Genomic DNA, 20,514 nt, shown 5'->3' with positions numbered 1-20,514 from the left:
AGAGATTCTTTAGATTCATTATCCTTACTTGCAGTGGTCTGGTTGTCTCTGGTCAATTCTAATGTGATGGTTGATGATATGATGAAAATGGCAATATGTATTTTAATAACATCACAATAACATTTTTTATGCAGTTTATTTTTAGCTCTATTGTTCATACACCAGAAGATCTTATGGGATTTGTCTGTTGTCCATCATTTGTAGTCTGTTGTACATCAGGCAATTTCACAATTTGTTATCTCTACTCTGCCTAAACTACTTGGAGGATTGCCATATTAATCTCAGAGTCATGTCGGTTCTAATTTAAAATGGTATCAATCTGATGTCCAATATGTCCTCCATGTTAGTCATCTTGAAAATCTTAATGGTACAACTCCTGAATGGAAAACCATATTGATATTTTGATTTACCAGAAGATTTCTTGTAATATCTAGTTGGTTCTAAATGAAAATGTTTCAGTTTGGATATATCTGGTTTGTTACTAATGAAAATGGTTGCTTCAAGTCTTTTCCAAATCACTGTTGATGACAGGTTGGTATTGCCATATTTCTTTCCCCTTATCTCTCTCTCACCACCCTCTTCAGGTCATCAGCCATAACTTGGTGTAGTATGCACTTCTTCCCACTGTGTAACACAGGGATGGAACTATTTTTTTCCCCCTTCAAATAAATATAATACACAACCTAAATGTTTGTCAGGTTTTTCTTCTACTGGGATCAAACAATCACACTCTTTTTGTGTCAGATATCATCTTTTTGTAATTCAGCAGAATTATGCTAATGTGGTCAGTTTGTAAACTGATAGGCACACACCCTATTATTATCAAATTAATGTATTTTTAGTGGCTACTTGCATTCCTAACTTGAACCAGTAGATAAGTAGACCTCTGAGATAAACTATTATCACATAGTCACTACACTTTGCCAATAGTGTGCAGTTTAATATTTTTGATGTGATTCTGATTGCTCCAAATAAGACCATGAAATTATCGTGCAGTATTCTTTTTGCTGATTGGTTGCAATCATGGTAAATCTTTTTAACCCTGCCTTCTGTAATTTTTTGTTTTCATTGAACATTTTTGGCCACCATTTTCTGATTCAGTTCAGAAAAGGGAACTGGGTAAAAATGGTCTCGTCTGTTTTAGTATTGCCAGTTTACCCCCACAGGGGTTTGTTATGTCATGTATAACATATCATAACATGAAAAATGGCAAAACCCCCCAAGACAGGAACAATAACAACAAATAAAACTTCGGGTATTGCTCAGATGATAGCAAAATCATTCGCAAAAATATTGCAACAATATAATGTTTAGTTTTGACATATAATTTCAACATAAACACTGGCACTGTGTTGTGTAGGCCAGATCAAAGCCCCCTACTGTGCACCTTATAAAACAATGTGACATCACACATATTGGACATTTTGTGTTGATAAATGTTTTATCTTTTGTAAAATGTTCTGTAATTAGGATGGACACTTATTCTTTGATTTATAGTTTGCAAAAATATATAACGTACTTTTACTATTTCATCTTTGTTTGCGACTGTTTTTTATGTGCAACAAATGAAAGGTACAGCATCTGTCAGAATGAACCAAAATTGTTAATCCTTCTTTCTAAATAATTTTTAATGAAATAAAACTGATAAAAAGAACCTCAAATGGGTAATGATTTAATATTAAATTTATGAAACTTGTTAAATGACGTCCAGCTTTAGCTAGCCTTGGCTTGCAAAAGCTGGACATTATTCAACTCATTTCATAAATTCAATATTAAATCATTACCCATTTGAGATCCTCTATTTATGTCCCACTGTGAGATGTATGTAAATTATATGCTGAACAATACACTCCAATTTTCTCGGATAAGAGAATTCTCAAATTAATTACACTAATGATTTAAGTGACTTCACATCTTGTCTTGACTACATTATGTGCAAATTAGTGATTCATTGACATAGACACAGTAAAGTTAATTCTTAGTATACATGATACATATCATTTAAGACAGATGAAGTAATTCTCACAAATCAAATCAGAATAATGCATGAAATTCCTACAATGCATGATTTCTTTCACACACAAATCACTAAATCTGAACACATTCATATCAATGAAATATTGTATGACATTCTTGCTTTGTATGTATCATATAACATACAAGGCATTGAATGCACTATTAACTTCTAAACTCTAAGAAAACTGAAGTATGAATACGTAATGAATAAATAATTACAAGCTTGAATCAAAGAGCATATTGTATGTGATTGAGACAGTACCTTTGTGCCCTTTCAAGACTCATCTTCCTCTGAAGCCAAATCTCTCTGGTTCTGGATCTCTCAAATTCTTCCAGACTCCCATCCCTTGCATGATCTATTTAACATGAAAAAGTTATTGTTAATTTCCTCAGATACCCTCAGACCTCCCTTTTGGCTGAAAACTTGGACTGATGAATTTTGCTAAGGAAATTACTTAAAACATTTAGTTTCATCTGGGAAGTTTAGCTTAGCCAATCAGGATTAACATTCTGCCAAAATGTTAACACTCCCATCAAAGCTAGCCTTGGAAAATTTCATTTAATGACACTTTATTTCAAATGGCACAAATTGTACCTGGGTGTCTCTACTTGGTTGTTTTCCTCTACGTGACCCAATGTTAACATACCTGTCTGACTGCTATCCTAGCTGGTCCAAATTAAAATCCAATCATGCCCCTGGCAGAGCATATTCCATCCTTTTGAGGTAGAAATTTATTGTAAGCCTAGTCTATATGTCAGTCTTGATGGTTATGTGTCATGCTTACTATGACAAAATATGCTGTGAGAGCATCTACAAAATTTTGTGCACTGTTACAGACCATCTTGGAACCAATCTTGAGAATCTTGTTATAGTTACTTCTGTTAAACAGAAACTTGTATCAGCGTGGGGTTTCACTAGAAGACTAATTAAAATATATAGCTGGCACACATGCCAACCATTATGCTTTTGCCATAATCATTGTGCTTTTTGTTAATTCAAATTATGTTTTATGCTAGCATGTATATGGATTATGATTTTTTGATGAATTAAAAACCAAAATAAAAATAAAGCAATAAAAATTTGTTTTTGTCATTTTCTTTAAAACATCTCTTTAATTCCACTCATATAAATTTGAGAATATTCTTGAAAAGATGATTGCTGCATAAGAAAAGCATAAGAGTACTTTGCTTAATTGCTATTTATAGCAAATGTTTGGACCCATTTCCAAAACAACTGATGGGTTGCTGCAAATATGAACATTTCCTCACAGATTCATTATCATGATAAGCTAGTTAGGTAGCAGACCAGTCTGTACTTTAAAAGAAAATAGTGCCAGATGTTATTAAGTGAAACACTTTACAATGTAAGTTGAGCTGATGGATCATTTCAAACTTTAGAACATGTTAGGTCAGGGAAAAAAGACAAGTAAACACTGCTTTACAAACTTTGCAGTAATACAGGTCCATTGGATCTTATGGGATGGAATAAGATGCTTCTTCCCCCATAAGTCTCCCAACTGTGGGTAAAATAGTGTGGTGATAGCACAGCATCACTGGGCAGATATCTTCCATGATGAATTCAATGACCAGGGTGGAAGGGCTGGGATGAGATCAGTGACCGTGTGCTCAGGACCAGAATGTGGACTTTGGTTGTGGACTTTGGTTGTGGTCATCCATCCTGGAGAGGGATGGGCTTTGCCAGGCTGCATCTTGCCCTTGACATGCCACATGAAGACAACTAGCAATTCTTCTTTACAGGATTGGTAGCAGCCCAGGTCAACAATGACTGCACACCAGGATGGAGGTGGCAGTTATGCTACTAGTGCCCCCACTATCGAGATTAGTGGGAGAGACAACATCATCACTAGTACATGGAATGTTAGAACACTGAGGGCTATGGGAAAGTTGAAAGAACTTAAACATGAGTTGGAGAGCTACAACTGGAACATTATTTGTCTCAGCGAAGTTCACTTAAAAACTTTGGTGAAATAACAACAGATGAAGGGCATAAGCTCTACTTCAGTGGAAGAGGGGACAAACAATCATGAAATTGGATTTATTGTCCACAAGGGCATTGTGAACAACATTATGGGTCACTGCCCAGTCTCAAGCAAGCTCATTACCATCCGCCTGAGAGCCACTCCCTTTAACATCACAGTCATACAGGCCAATGCACCCAGATCTAACTATGGTGACAACGAACTAGAGAATGTTTATAATCAACTGCAAGATGTCATTGACAAATCACCCATGAAAGACATCCTGTTTGTACAAGGAGACTGGAATGCAAAGGTGGGAGCTGATTTACAGACATACTGGCAAAGCTCTTGTGGACCCTTCTGTAATGCAGAAACTAATGAAAGAGGGCTCAGGCTCTTAGAGTTTTGCCGCTTACAACAATCTTGTGTTGGCCAACACGTTCTGTGCTCACAAAGTATCTAGATGATGGCATGGTCCAGATGGACATCACAACCAGACTGACTACATCTAGGTGAAAAGATGATTCAGCACAGGACTGAATATCATCAGAACACAAAGTTTCCCAGGAGCACATATTGGAAGTGATCATGATTTATTAATGACAACATTTTGCTTCCACCTGAAAATGATCAAAAAGCCTAACCAACTAAACATCAGATTTGACCTTGAGAAATTGTATCCAAAAGTCGCAGAAGTCTTCCAAGCAATGATAGGCGGTAAATTTGCACCTCTGATAACCCTGGACAGTCAAGACCTGTAGTCCTTAACAACCACATTCAACACAGCTGTGACTAGTACAGCCAGTCAGATCATTGGCAAATATCACTGAACAAAGAAACCTTGGGTCACAATCAATGTACTTGAACTGCATGTATGTGACAAAAGACAAGAACTGAAAAAGTTAAAAAGAGATCATGAAGGAGCTAGAAAATACAGAGATAAACAAAAGGAAAAGTGTGAAAAAGGCAAAGTAGTCCTGGATAGAAAGAAAATGCTGTGAAATCGAAGATAGTCTGAGCAGAAACAACAGCAAAGATGGCATATCAACTGGTGAATAATCTCATAACCCATAAACAAGGGAAAACTACCACCATCCAAGACAAATCAGGAAACTTTAAAAGAAGGATATGAGAGTAATGCAGCACCCAGAGCACATAATCATGCTTTGTAGACTTCCAGTTCGTAATCATTTAGCAAATGTTGAATATGTAGACTAGTTAAGATGAGTGCAGAAAATAAATAATTTTTTTATTAGATTTTGTGTTCATATTCTAGTTTAATCCATAAAGAGTTTGTCCTTTATGACAAGAATTTTAATCAACTGCAGAACCAAGTTAGTAACAAAAGTAAACATACCTTTTTATACATCCTGTAATTCTGGAATGTAATATATAGATTACACTTTTTCCCCCCAAATTACAACTTTTTTGCCACATAATAGCTTTATTGCCATAGCAATAATTATAGTTACACCTCTCAGTGTAGTTGGCATGTATGAGTTGGTCCTAAATGAAAATGGTACCAGTCTGAGCTGCATTATGGCCGTTACAATGAATGTACTGAAAATCTTATCACAAATGCTGCTGAAAGGATGGTCATATCAACTTGGGTTTTTCACCCAAGCATTTTAATAGTGTCTAGTTTGTCTTAAATGAAAATGGTGTTTATCTTCTGTCCACTATGGATGCTACAGAGGCTAATTTTAATATCTTATTGCTCAAGAATATCATAGATAGTTTCAACAGTTAAAAGAAGAAATTGTCTTCAGTTCCATGAAATTAACTTTTGACAGTAGAGCCCTTCAAGCGGCTATATATTTTTAGAATTTCTAATTGCACTATATAGCCATTATTGTGCTGAGGTGCCTAAAATGCGAACACATACATTTAATGACATTACACTGCCCAAGACAACTTTTCTGGCTACGTTTTTAATCCTGTCTTTCTTTCAGTTCATGCCTTCATGAAGGACACAGATAATGTGCTGACAGCCCTGGATAGGAATGGAGCTGATGATAAATGTTTGATGTTAATTCGTAAACCCAAGTCTGCCTCTAAACAGGTTTGCTATAAGCAACATGAATTAGCTAGTACTAATATCACTCATTATGTGGTTAACCAGCATAAGCATACATCAATATGAAACCTTTCATATCCCACTCCAATTTGTAAGGATTAACAACATATAGACTAATGAATAGTATCAATTAGTATAATAGTGATGGAGGATATCTTTTCAAATATATTTTCATTTGGATACAGAGATCAAATAGTATACTAGTGATAGAGGATTTCTTTTCAGATATATTACCATTTGGATACTGAGATCAAGTAGTATAATAGTGATATCTTTTCAAATATATTTTCAATTGGATACAGAGAACAAATAGTATATTAGTGATAGAGAATATCTTTTCAGATATATTACCATTTGGATACTGAAATCAAGTAGTATAATAGTGATATCTTTTCAAATATATTTTTATTTGGATACAGAGAGCAAACAGTATACTAGTGATAGAGGATATCTTTTCCGATATATTACTATTTGGATATTGAGATCAAGTTGTATAATAGTGATATCTTTTCAAATATACTTTCATTTGGATACAGAGAGCAAATAGTATAATAGTGATAGAGGATTTCTTTTCAGATATATTACCATTTGGATACTGAGATCAAGTTGTATAATAGTGATATCTTTTCAAATATACTTTCATTTGGATACAGAGAGCAAATAGTATAATAGTGATAGAGGATTTCTTTTCAGATATATTACCATTTGGATACTGAGATCAAGTTGTATAATAGTGATATCTTTTCAAATATATTTTTATTTGGATACAGAGAGCAAACAGTATACTAGTGATAGAGGATATCTTTTCAGATATATTACCATTTGGATACTGAGATCAAGTTGTATAATAGTGATATCTTTTCAAATATATTTTCTTTTGGATAAACAGCATATTTTTATGTCCTACTGCAACAGTGGCAGTGAAGCCTAGTGTTACCCTTATCTATCAATCTATATCACACCTTGGTTAAGTTTTATACTTAGTTCATTGAGTGCTGTCTCTATGGAGACCTTTTTTCCGAAACAATTTTGATCAAACTTGGAATATATGTATATACATGTAAATAGATTAAAATCTCAGAAAAATTTATATATATATATATATATATATATATATATATATATATATATATATATATATATATATATATATATATATATATATATATATATATATATATGATCTGGAGATAATCAAGCACTCAATATATTGCATAATATTTATAGGCTTAGAATTAGACTGGTACACTGTCCCGATGCTACCAGTACTAGTCTAGGCATAGAATTGTAATAGCCTCAATGTTTATTCATTTTGTTAAAAGTTTAAATAACTTGTTGAGATAAGTTCTGCAAGTTATATTAGTTCTAGTGGTCACAGACCAGAAGAGCTTATGAGATGGTCTGTTGTCCATCATTTATCATCCGTACTCTGTTAGCACAAGTTCTTTTTTATTGCTACTCCTAAACAACTTGGAAGATTGCCATGAAACTTTACACACACATATTTATAGCATGGTCCAGTTGGTCCTAAATGTAAATGGTGCTGCTTGCATATCCAATATGGCCAACCAGAGCAGCCATGTTGGAAATCTTAACTTCTCCCAAATGGATGGTCATATCCAAATGGGTATTCAGCTAAAAGACTTCTTGTGAGGCCTACTTGGTCCTAAATGAAAAAGGATGATGATCTGTGTTCTAATATGGTTACCACAACGCTCAGCTGGGACATCTTGTTATCATTATTTCTCCAGTATGTATGTTCATATCATTATGGAGTTTTCACAAAAAAATCTGTGTATTATGTTTTGTAAACCTCAGATTAAAATGTCCAAGATGTGACCATCTTGAAAATTTGTTTTAGCATTAGGCACCTTTATATTGATGAGACCTTGACTGAGTTATTTGTGTATTAGAAACCTTTTTATTGGTAATAACTTGATTGAGTTTTTAGGGTATTAGGCACTTTTATATTGACAAAACCTTGAATGAGCTATTAGGGTATGATGTTGATATTGGTCAGACCTTGATTGGGTTATTAGGATATGAGGCACCTTGATATTGGTCAGACCTTGATTGGGTTATTAGGATATGAGGCACCTTGATATTGGTCAGACCTTGATTGGGTTATTAGGATATGAGGCACCTTGATATTGGTCAGACCTTGATTGGATTATTAGGATATGAGGCACCTTGATATTGGTCAGACCTTGATTGGGTTATTAGGATATGAGGCACCTTGATATTGGTCAGACCTTGATTGGGTTATTAGGATATGAGGCACCTTGATATGGGTCAGATGTTGATTGGGTTATTAGGATATGAGGCACCTTGATATTGGTCAGACCTTGATTGGATTATTAGGATATGATGTTGATATTGGTCAGACCTTGATTGGGTTATTAGGGTATGAGGCACTTTGATATTGGTCAGACCTTGATTGGGTTATTAGGATATGAGGCACCTTGATATTGGTCAGACCTTGATTGGGTTATTAGGATATGAGGCACCTTGATATTGGTCAGACCTTGATTGGGTTATTAGGATATGAGGCACCTTGATATTGGTCAGACCTTGATTGGGTTATTAGGATATGAGGCACCTTGATATTGGTCAGACCTTGATTGGGTTATTAGGATATGAGGCACCTTGATATGGGTCAGATGTTGATTGGGTTATTAGGATATGAGGCACCTTGATATTGGTCAGACCTTGATTGGGTTATTAGGATATGAGGCACCTTGATATTGGTCAGACCTTGATTGGGTTATTAGGATATGAGGCACCTTGATATGGGTCAGATGTTGATTGGGTTATTAGGATATGAGGCACCTTGATATTGGTCAGACCTTGATTAGATTATTAGGATATGATGTTGATATTGGTCAGACCTTGATTGGGTTATTAGGGTATGAGGCACTTTGATATTGGTCAGACCTTGATTGGGTTATTAGGATATGAGGCACCTTGATATTGGTCAGACCTTGATTGGGTTATTAGGATATGAGGCACCTTAATATTGGTCAGACTATACTGCCTTTCCCCTGAAGGAATTACAGTTAGCATAACCCTTGAGCTCTCTAGTATCCAAGACACAAGACAACACAATGTGTTTAAATACTGTTTTAATTCGTAGGCGAGAACTCTCTTGAAATTAGGGTAAAAAGCTGTAATAAATGAAAACACAACCATTACAAAATATGAAATTACTACATCAACATTAAATTAAAGAAACGTATATGTAGTACTGAAACAATCAACATATATCGAAAGTAAAAGCTTCCTTATGTCTTTCCATCCTTTTAAATTTAAAAATGAAATAATGTCCAGTATGTGCTTTCATACTTTGAAATTCAGTAAGGTACATTTCCGTTAATATTTCTACCGTGGCTTAACAAAGATTGTTAGTAAGAGGGTTTAAATGATGACACAAAAGGAATGTTTATGAGATGAATCTCACACAAATAAAGGGTATCATATGCACGTATTGTTAACTATCCCTATGTCGGAACTTATTGTCATTTTCAATTAATATCCATATCGGAAATTAAATATGAGTCATTAACAATAATTCACAAATTTACTCACACTGTGGTGGGCTTCAGATTCAAGGAAAAGAGCTGTGAAGGCACGTTCTCATTCCTGCCTGGATGTATTACAAACGAAAATAGGAAACTTATATTTATGAAGAAGAGTTAAAAAGGGGAGACAAATCTAAAGAACCACTGTGACTGTTCCAGTGGTAACAGCACACAGACCTTGATTGGGTTATTAGGGTATGACGTTGATATTGATCAGACCTTGATTGGGTTATTAGGATATGAGGCACCTTGATATTGGTCAGATCTTGATTGGGTTATTAGGATATGAGGCACCTTGATATGGGTCAGATGTTGATTGGGTTATTAGGATATGAGGCACCTTGATATTGGTCAGACCTTGATTGGATTATTAGGATATGATGTTGATATTGGTCAGACCTTGATTGGGTTATTAGGGTATGACATTGATATTAGTCAGACCTTGATTGGGTTTTTAGGATATGAGGCACCTTGATATTGGTCAGACCTTGATTGGGTTATTAGGATATGAGGCACCTTAATATTGGGCAGACCTTGATTGGGTTATTAGGATATGATGTTGATATTGGTCAGACCTTGATTGGGTTATTAGGGTATGAGGCACCTTGATACTGGTCAGACCTTGATTGAGTTATTAGGATATGAGGCACCTTGATATTGGTCAGACCTTGATTGGGTTATTAGGATATGAGGCACCATGATATGGGTCAGACGTTGATTGGGTTATTACGATATGAGGCACATTGATATTGGTCAGACCTTGATTGGATTATGAGGATATGATGTTGATATTGGTCAGACCTTGATTGGGTTATTAGGGTATGATGTTGATATTGGTCAGACCATGATTGGGTTATTAGGGTATGAGGCACCTTGATATGGGTCAGATGTTGATTGGGTTATTAGGATATGAGGCACCTTGATATGGGTCAGATGTTGATTGGGTTATTAAGATATGAGGCACCTTGATATTGGTCAGACCTTGATTGGGTAATTAGGATATGAGGCACCTTGATATTGGTCAGACCTTGATTGGGTTATTAGGGTATGATTTTGATATTGGTCAGACTTTGATTGGGTTATTAGGGTATGATGTTGATATTGGTCAGACCATGATTGGGTTATTCGGGTATGATGTTGATATTGGTCAGACCTTGATTGGGTTATTAGGATATGAGGCATATTGATATTGGTCAGACCTTGATTGGGTTATTAGGATATGAGACACTTTGATATTGGTTCAGACCTTGATTGGGTTATTAGGGTATGATGTTGATATTGCTTAGACCTTGATTGGGTTATTAGGATATGAAGCACTTTGATATTGGTCAGACCTTGATTGGGTTATTAGGATATGAGGCACCTTGATATTGGTCAGACGTTGATTGGGTTATTAGGGTATGAGGCACCTTGATATTGGTCAGACCTTGATTGGGTTATTAGGATATGAGGCACTTTGATATTGGTCAGACCTTGATTGGGTTATTAGGATATGATGTTGATATTGGTCAGACCTTGATTGGGTTATTAGGATATGAGGCACCTTGATATGGGTCAGACGTTGATTGGGTTATTAGGGTATGAGGCACCTTGACATTGGTCAGACCTTGATTGGGTTATTAGGATATGATGTTGATATTGGTCAGACCTTGATTGGGTTATTAGGATATGAGGCACTTTGATATTGGTCAGACCTTGATTATGTTATTAGGATATGAGGCACCTTGATATTAGTCAGACCTTGATTGGGTTATTAGGATATGAGGCACCTTGATATTGGTCAGACCTTGATTGGGTTATTAGGATATGAGGCACCTTAATATTGGTCAGACCTTGATTGGGTTATTAGGGTATGAGGCACCTTGATGTTGATCAGACCTTGATTGGGTTATTAGGATTTGAGGCACTTTGATATTGATGAGACCTTGAATGACTTGGATTTAGAACATTCTAGATCATCATTTAGAGGAGTTATGGCCCCTGAATAACTGTATTGAGACTTTGATTTTCCAAACAAAGTTCTTCTATAGTATTTAAGGCCCTGCTGAGCAGATGACAAAGGGGAGCCCTTTGCAATGCAGTCATCACTGTTAGAGGAGCCATTTGCAATGCAGTCATCACTATTAGAGGAGGTTTTTGCAATGCAGCCATCACTACTAGTAGAGCCCTTTTGCAATGCAGTCATCACTATTAGAGCAGGTTTTTGCAATACAGCTATCACTACTAGTGGAGCACTTTGCAATGCAGCCATCACTACCTCATGGGTTAGGGCTCTAAAAACACTGAATGCATTTGAATCAAATACTGTGTAACTCATGAAAGGTAAAAGCACAATAATGTATCTCAAGATGCCTTACAAAGTGACTGTTTAATCCTGCAGTAACATTGTTTTTGAAGTGTGCTTTATAATTTAAATAAAAGAAACTCCTTCCTTGTTGACTGTTCTTGCATTAGTTGATTCATATTCCAGTGTTGTTTATACCACAGTATATATGGTTAATATGCCAGTGTTGCTTATACCACAGTATATATGGTTAATATGCCAGTGTTGTTTATACCACAGTATATATGGTTAATATGCCAGTGTTGTTTATACCACATTATATATATGGTTAATATGCCGGTGTTGTTTATACCACAGTATATATGGTTAATATGCCAGTGCTGTTTATACCACAGTATATATGATTAATATGCCAGTGTTGTTTATAGCACAGCATATACGGTTAATATGCCAGTGTTGTTTATAGCACAGCATATACAGTTAATATGCCAGTGTTGTTTATAGCACAGCATATACAGTTGATATGTCAGTGTTGTTTATAACACAGCATATACAGTTAATATGCCAGTGTTGTTTATAGCACAGCATATACGGTTAAGATGCCAGTGTTGTTTATACCACAGCATATATGGTTAAGATGCCAGTGTTGTTTATACCACAGCATATATGGTTAAGATGCCAGTGTTGTTTATACCACAGCATATATGGTTAAGATGCCAGTGTTGTTTATACCGCAGCATATACGGTTAATATGCCTTTGTTGTTTATACCACAGCATATACAGTTAATATGCCAGTGATGTTTATACCACAGCATATACAGTTAATATGCCAGTGTTGTTTATGCCACTGTATATACAGTTCATGCTTTAATAGTATTATATTGTTAGAAATGTGCATAATGTGTCTGGAACATGTTGAAAGTAGATGTATAATTAATTTAATAGAAAAGTGTAAAATAAAAGAAGTATTAGGTAAACATGTTTGAGTTTTGTGATTGTTTGAACATTGTGAAAAAGCTATCACTGTAATGTTACTCTGCCACATTTTTAAATAAATTTACCTGAAAAAATATAATAACTAGATGTTACACCTTCAGTGATTTAGAGTTAAATGTCCAAAATTTAAATAATAGTGAAGATAACTCGCAACGATCCACATTTTCTCTCTGTCACTGCTTTTGCTTTGTGTGGCCTTGATTTTGCAAACAGAACTTAAGCCTGAACTAAAAGCAAGTCTTGAGCCAAAATGTCTCATTAGTTGATTTAGAATTTAATGCTTACAAATGCAATGCCTTCATAAAAAATATGAATTAAAAACCAGTAAATGTTTTTCTTTGGGATAATAATATTTTGAAAAGGGAAGACTAACTTAAAGACCTTTTGGCGAAGTTTGTTGCTGATATTGGTTGATTCATTTGGGATATATCTAAGACCGAAAGTAATTTTCTTTTTTGCAGATGCTGAAGGCACACAGCTGGGCAAATTTGAGTAGCCCAGAACCCCACTTACAGTGTCTAGATGGTACATTCAAGGGTGACACTCTCAGGCACCAGAAACACAGGGTAAGATTTAACTGGAAATGATTTTACATCGGAGTGTCATTTCTGTTTGATTTTCACAGGACATAAAAATCATCGTGACTGTCATTCATAGGGCTTATTCATACAAAGTTGTTTTGTGTTTTAGTCTTTCTTCGTTCTTGATATACATTCAATGCATTTGAGGTAATGATTGAAAAACTTGGGGAAGTTCTTGCCATTCTTACTGAATTGTCAGGAATTAGATAATGAAAAGATAGATAACATTTGTAAGTATGATTAAGAGAAAGTGAGAAAGTGTCAGAAATTTGGAAAAACAAATGTGAATGGCTGAAGTATCGCCCAGAAAAGGATGCCATTTTGTTGTGTCTGAGTATTTAGATAAATATGGAAGTGCACAGATCAGGGAAGTTTAGGCAGGATCAGTATAAATATTATTATAGTGAAGAAAAATCCTGATTTCAAGCCTTAGTATAGGCAGGATCGGTATAAATATTATTATAGTGAAGAAAAATCCTGATTTCAAGCCCTAGTATAGGCAGGATCGGTATAAAGATTATAGTGAAGAAAAATCCTGATTTCAAGCCCTAGTATAGACTGTGTGTCAAATACAACATGATCCCTGCCTCAGGGTCAAGGTCATGGCAAAGGAAAATGTATTTTTGGGACTTGTATCCTTGTCCAGACTATATCATATGAACCACTGAAGATGTTGCCTGAAGATGTTGTATCCTTGGTTACCAGATTGTATTTTCCAGAGGAACCTTGCACATTATTGGAAGATTATGACTTTTGAATGACTGAACATATTTTAATGGAAATTGTTGTAAAGAGAGTGTGTCACATACTATGGCATGACCCCTGCCTCAGGGTGAACATCACAGCAAGATGAGATTTATCTGTGTTATCATAGTTACAGGCCCTAAAGGAATCTTCTGATGTGTTTATAATCAAATCAAACCATGAACATTGTACTCTCAGATCTGACACTACATAATGGGACAGCAGATGTATAATTTCTTAAAAGAATGAACACACTTCACCTTAATCTGACAGTGCAAGTAGATCTAAAATAGAACTTTGGGACAGCCCCTGCCAATCAGTTGTTTCAGAATCCCTCTGAGGACTTGTCTTGCATTGATTAGCTTCCTTCCTTTCTTTGACATTAAGTGTCACACATTGATATTCTTAATACAGCCGTGACATTAAGTGTCACACATTGATATTCTTAATACAGCCGTGACGGTATGAACAATAATTATGCTTGCATCATCCTGTTGTTCAGAGTGGAAAGACCTATATACACACATAATGTTTTAGTTTTTGATGTGACATGTCAGCCAAATGTCTACTCAGTATTCGTGTCAGCCAAATGTCTACTCAGTATTCAAGTCAGCCAAATGTCTATTCAGTATTCAAGTCAGCCAAATGTCTATTCAGTATTCATGTCAGCCAAATGTCTATTCAGTATTCATGTCAGCCAAATGTCTACTCAGTATTCATGTCAGCCAAATGTCTATTCAGTATTCATGTCAGCTAAATGTCTACTCAGTATTCAAGTCAGCCAAATTTATACTCAGTATTCATGTCAGCCAAATGTCTACTCAGTATTCATATCAGCCAAATGTCTACTCAGTATTCATGTCAGCCAAATGTCTACTTAGTATTCATGTCAGCCAAATGTCTACTTAGTATTCATGTCAGCCAAATGTCTACTCAGTATTCATGTCAGCCAGATGTCTACTCAATATTCATGTCAGCCAAATGTCTACTCAGTATTACCTGGCATTCTCATTGTGGCAGTTTATTGACAGCCTGTGGTTTATGAACAGCAACCTGGAAGAGTTGGTCAAACCCTGCCAAAGAAAGCATTGATGCCACAACAAGATACACAATGCCAGTATTGATCTTCTTTTAAGAAGGACATTTAATGGTATGAGTGCATGGGCAGTTGGAAGGAGGACTGTCAGCATGCACAGACTATTCAGTCAGTGTTATTGCCATGACCTCTACCTCAAAACCTTTCTGAATTTCAGGACAGATCTGTTTAAACCTTCAACCATACCACTACTATGGCATGCATTGCTTGAACTGGGATGCTAAAAATCAAAGGCACCAGGCTTAAGCTGCAGATGAACATCAAGAAGCTAGTATGCCCATATCAACATCACCAGCCTTTATTAATGAGCCATTATATGGAATCTACCAACTGGCAGCATTAAGCAGGTAGACACCTTAGACAACATGTTGGCAGTTGCAGTGGATAGTCCAAATGGTTACGTACTTGATGTGACCTTGAATATCTAGAAAAGCTACCCAGCATGCACAGGAACTGTCTGCTGATCCCTGAAATGATGAGAGGGTTGCTGCTTTTCCTGCATGCTCAAAATCAAGGCACCCAAGATTGACTGGTTGCATTGTCAGCAGGCTTCTGGATATTATCTTATAACCCACTACAAGCCCACTAAGCACAGCACCACAGGGCATATGTAACCCACTACAAGCCCACCAAACACAGCACCACGTGGCATCTTATAACCCACTTCAAGTCCACCAAGCACTTCAAGTCCACCAAGCACAGCACCACGGGACATCTTATAACCCACTTTAAGTCCACAAAGCACAGCACCACAGGACATATATAACCCACTACAAGCCCACTAAGTACAGCACCACAGGACATCTTATAACCCACTAAAAGCCCACCAAGCACAACACCACAGGGCATCTTATAACCCACTACAAGTCCACCAAGCACAGCACCACAGGACATCTTATCACCCACTTCAATTCCACCAAGCACAGCACCACATGGCATCTTATAACCCACTTCAAGTCCACCAAGCACAGCATCATATGACATCTTATAACCCACTAAAAGCCCACCAAGCACAGCACCACAGGGCATCTTATAACCCACTACAAGTCCACCAAGCACAGCACCACAGGACATCTTATCACCCACTTCAATTCCACCAAGCACAGCACCACATGGCATCTTATAACCCACTTCTAGTCCACCAAGCACAGCACCATGGGACATCTTATAACCCACTACAAGTCCATCAAGCACAGCACCATGGGACATGTTATAACCCACTTCAAGTCCACCAAGCACAGCACCACAGGACATCTTATAACTCACTAAAAGCCCACTAAGCACAGCACCACAGGACATCTTATAACCCACTTCAAGTCCACCAAGCACAGCATCATATGACATCTTATAACCCACTAAAAGCCCACCAAGCACAGCACCACAGGGCATCTTATAACCCACTACAAGTCCACCAAGCACAGCACCACAGGACATCTTATCACCCACTTCAATTCCACCAAGTACAGCACCACGTGGCATCTTATAACCCACTTCTAGTCCACCAAGCACAGCACCACATGGCATCTTATAACCCACTTCTAGTCCACCAAGCACAGCACCACATGGCATCTTATAACCCACTTCTAGTCCACCAAGCACAGCACCACAGGACAGCTTATAAACCCACTTCAAGTCCACCAACCACAGCACCACAGGATATCTTATAACCCACTTCAAGTCCACCAAGCACAGCACAACAGGATATCTTATAACCCACTTCAAGTCCACCAAGCACAGCACCATGGGATATCTTTTAATCCACTACAAGTCCACCAAGCACAGCACCACAGGACATCTTATAACCCACTTCAAGTCCACCAAGCACAGCACCACAGGATATCTTACAACCCACTTCAAGTCCACCAAGCACAACACCACAGGATATCTTATAATCCACAACAAGTCCACCAAGCACAGCACCATAGTAGAGTCAGTTTGCAATGTTTTTGGCATACGGTGGCATAGATATCTTGTAGCAGAAATTTTATGTTCTTCAGGGGGTTTAAAAACAAATATTTTGGACACATACTTTTCATAGTATATTAAAATTGGATTTAGATTCAGATGCTACAGTAATTAATAGAGTCAGTCAATTAATGATTAAGGAAACATATATCTTATAGTTCACTGCAAAGATCTATTGAATAACATCCAACATCATTTTTAGTTTCCTTCACAAGATTATTGTCTAGTGACCACTGAAGATGTTCTCTGTAATTAAGCTTCAAACTTAACAGGCTCTCAATAGTTCTGATTTTCTTCTGTTGTTGTTATTGTTGTTATAGGGTTTAATGCCATTTTTTAGCACAAGATAGGCTATACATGGTGGCCAGTATTAATGGTGGAGGAAGAACCTGGGAAAACCCCGGAAAGAACCACTGACCCACAAGAAGCTACCGGCAAGTTTTCTCACATATCCACACTGGCCGAGCCCGAGACTTGAACCCACATAGACAGAGGTGAGATGACATTGATCTGTGACGGAGAGCGCTTTAGACAACTCGACCACTCGGGGCCCCGATTTTCCCCTGAATCACTTTGTAATTTGCTGTATGTGCATTGTCAGGACAACTACTCAGCCTGCAAGAAAATTCAAGATTCAGTTTCCTACTGCTGGATTTGTAAGGTTGCTGACTGCTTTCCAGTAGTTCTCCAAGTTATGTTCACTCCACAGAGAAAGTTCCTGACTTGGACTTAAATGTATTTCTGAGTCTCCTCCTAAAGGATTTCTTTCTCTTCATGGCTTCAATCCAAAAATCTTTTGGCAAGTTACACCAATGTAAATTCAAAGAAAAAAATAAAGATTGATTTAGATTTTAAATAAATAAACAATGAAAATTCATTATGCTTTTATGAATAATTTATTCAACTTTAAATTTAACTATCTTGTTATATATTGTTAACTGGTATATTTTATCTCGGGGTTGAACTGTATTTATGTGCATGAGACACAAAAGATGTATATTTTGGAAACACAATGCAGACCTGATAATCATAAAAAATAAAAATACTTACTCTAGTGTGTCTGCCAAAATAATTTATTATGTTTGGTCTTTCCATCTTATCTCCCTTACAGAAATGATCAGCCAGATTACCTCAAAGGTTGAGAAGACATACTGCCCAACTTTTGTTCCTTTATTACTTATAACACCTCAAAAGATAGCTGGCATTAAACTCCCCATTTCCATCAGTAAGGTAATCTATCAACAGCTTGTTTTGAGTACACGTCATGAACATTTGATCTGCCAACCATTGCACCAGTAGTTGTACTAGTGAAACATTTTGACTGGTTTTGGCTGGTTTCTCAAATGTGTTGATTGAACATGTAACAATACAGTGTTAGGGTGTTGTAATGAAATTTTTACAAAAATTCTTGCAACTTTAAAGAGTGGAAGATTTAAACTATAAAATGGTATATGTGATAGAGGGCCTTTTTGCCTACTGCTGGTAGATTTACATTTGAGATTGTGCACCCAATATCACCCACACATACAAGAGGATGATTTTATTGAGTCATTCCACCCAACATCAGCCACACATACAAGAGGATGCTTTCACTTATTCCACCCAACATCATCCACACATACAAGAGGATGCATTCATTGTGTCATTCCACCCAATATCACCCACATATACAAGAGGATGCATTCATTGTGTCATTCCACCCAACCCCCTCCCTACATTATCCACACATACAAGAGGATGCATTCATTGAGTCATTCCACCCAACATCACCCATACATACAAGAGAATACATTCATTGAGTCATTCCACCCAACATCACCCATACATACAAGAGGATGCATTCATTGAGTCATTCCACCCAACATCACCCATACATACAAGAGGATACATTCATTGAGTCATTCCACCCAAGCCCAAGTCAATCCTTCACACAGATCAAGCAAACATTTACCCATCTTTTCTGTCCTTCAGATCAAAGTTATGAAAATGTAAGCTCTTATTGATATGTCATTTCAGGTGTGAAACCACTGCTTTTAGGAAAGAATCGTTCTTGAGATGGGAATAGAATTTCTCCATCCGAAGCCCATCATTGTAGCTCTGCTTGTAGTGCCAGTCGTTGTTTGTATCTGCATTAAATTCTTGGCAGAAGCATCTGGAAGTGAGTGTTAATGTGATTCCTGCATTGAGCTCTAGTCTGTCTGGAATAGAAGCAAACAATGAATTATAATCTTTTAAACTTGATAGTAAATGCAAAACCAGCAAAGCCTTGCATCATTGCCAGCAACTTTTTTGTCAGCAGGAGGTCATGGATGCAGAAGCAACATCCTGTAGTCATGCACCAGATTGCAGAGTTAACCTGGTTCTGCTAGAATTGAATTTTGTGATTTAGGTTTTTATTATATTTTTGGACTTGACCATCAGAAGCAAGTACTGGACAGTGTTATTGATAAACTTGGTTGTTACATAAATGTAGAGGTTGATCGTAGAACTGTGCCCTCTCTACATTATTGTAGCTAAAGGCACCACCACCATACTTCGCTTCACCATGGAACACAAAAACCTGTGGTAATATGACCATTGTTGCATTTCTGACTATGAATATTGTCCTAAGCAGAGCTCTGGATGGACCAGTCACACCAGAGCAAGCAGTCTGAACTGGCCCCACTTCTCACTTGGTAACAACCAATTTATTGCAAGTCCAAACCTATTATCTCTGCCTGATATCTGTTGTAACTAGCCAATGCTGGAAAAGGAGATATGGGTTTCCATTCCTGGTTTAATCGCAGAGCATGATACTGATCTAGCACATCACTAACATCAAATTCCATCAGTATCTAATTGCCCCACACACTAATCCTTGGGTTTGAACTATCTGGATTTTATAGGACTGACAGTGAGCCCACAGTCCTTAGCATTTAGTAACATGTAACCGTTTGTCCATCACAGTCAGACTAACACCACCATAAACATTGTTAACAGAAACAGCATGCTCTTGTAGTTGATTTACATTGGGAGGGAGCCCTGTAGAATGAGGTAGATCATCAGTAGGCCCTGCAGAGTGAGGTGGATCATCATTAGGTCCTGTGGAGTGAGGTGGATCATCATTAGGTCCTGTAGAGTGAGGTGGATCATCAGTTGGTCCTGTAGAGTGAGGTGGATCATCAGTAGGTCCTGTCGAGTGAGTTGGATCATCAGTA

At 37.0% G+C, this 20,514-nt stretch overlaps 1 protein-coding gene across 1 annotated transcript in view; it reads left to right on the top strand.

The window, feature by feature from the left end:
• LOC149789483 (uncharacterized) overlaps positions 1–20,514 on the top strand; it is a 170,845-nt gene that overhangs the window by 109,151 nt on the left and 41,180 nt on the right. The window contains exons 3-4 of the mRNA XM_089971499.1: positions 5,948–6,057; positions 13,393–13,497. Of these exons, the coding sequence (XP_089827625.1) occupies positions 5,959–6,057; positions 13,393–13,497 (204 nt within the window). The 5' untranslated portion in view covers positions 5,948–5,958. The remainder of the gene's footprint in view (positions 1–5,947; positions 6,058–13,392; positions 13,498–20,514) is intronic.

This window comes from Sinohyriopsis cumingii, chromosome 10 (assembly GCF_028554795.1).
Source record: "Sinohyriopsis cumingii isolate HCF-2022 chromosome 10, ASM2855479v2, whole genome shotgun sequence".
Lineage (NCBI taxonomy): Eukaryota > Metazoa > Mollusca > Bivalvia > Unionida > Unionidae > Sinohyriopsis > Sinohyriopsis cumingii.
The sequence above is the reverse complement of the archived record's forward strand: the minus strand, read 5'-3'. Positions and strand labels throughout refer to the sequence as shown.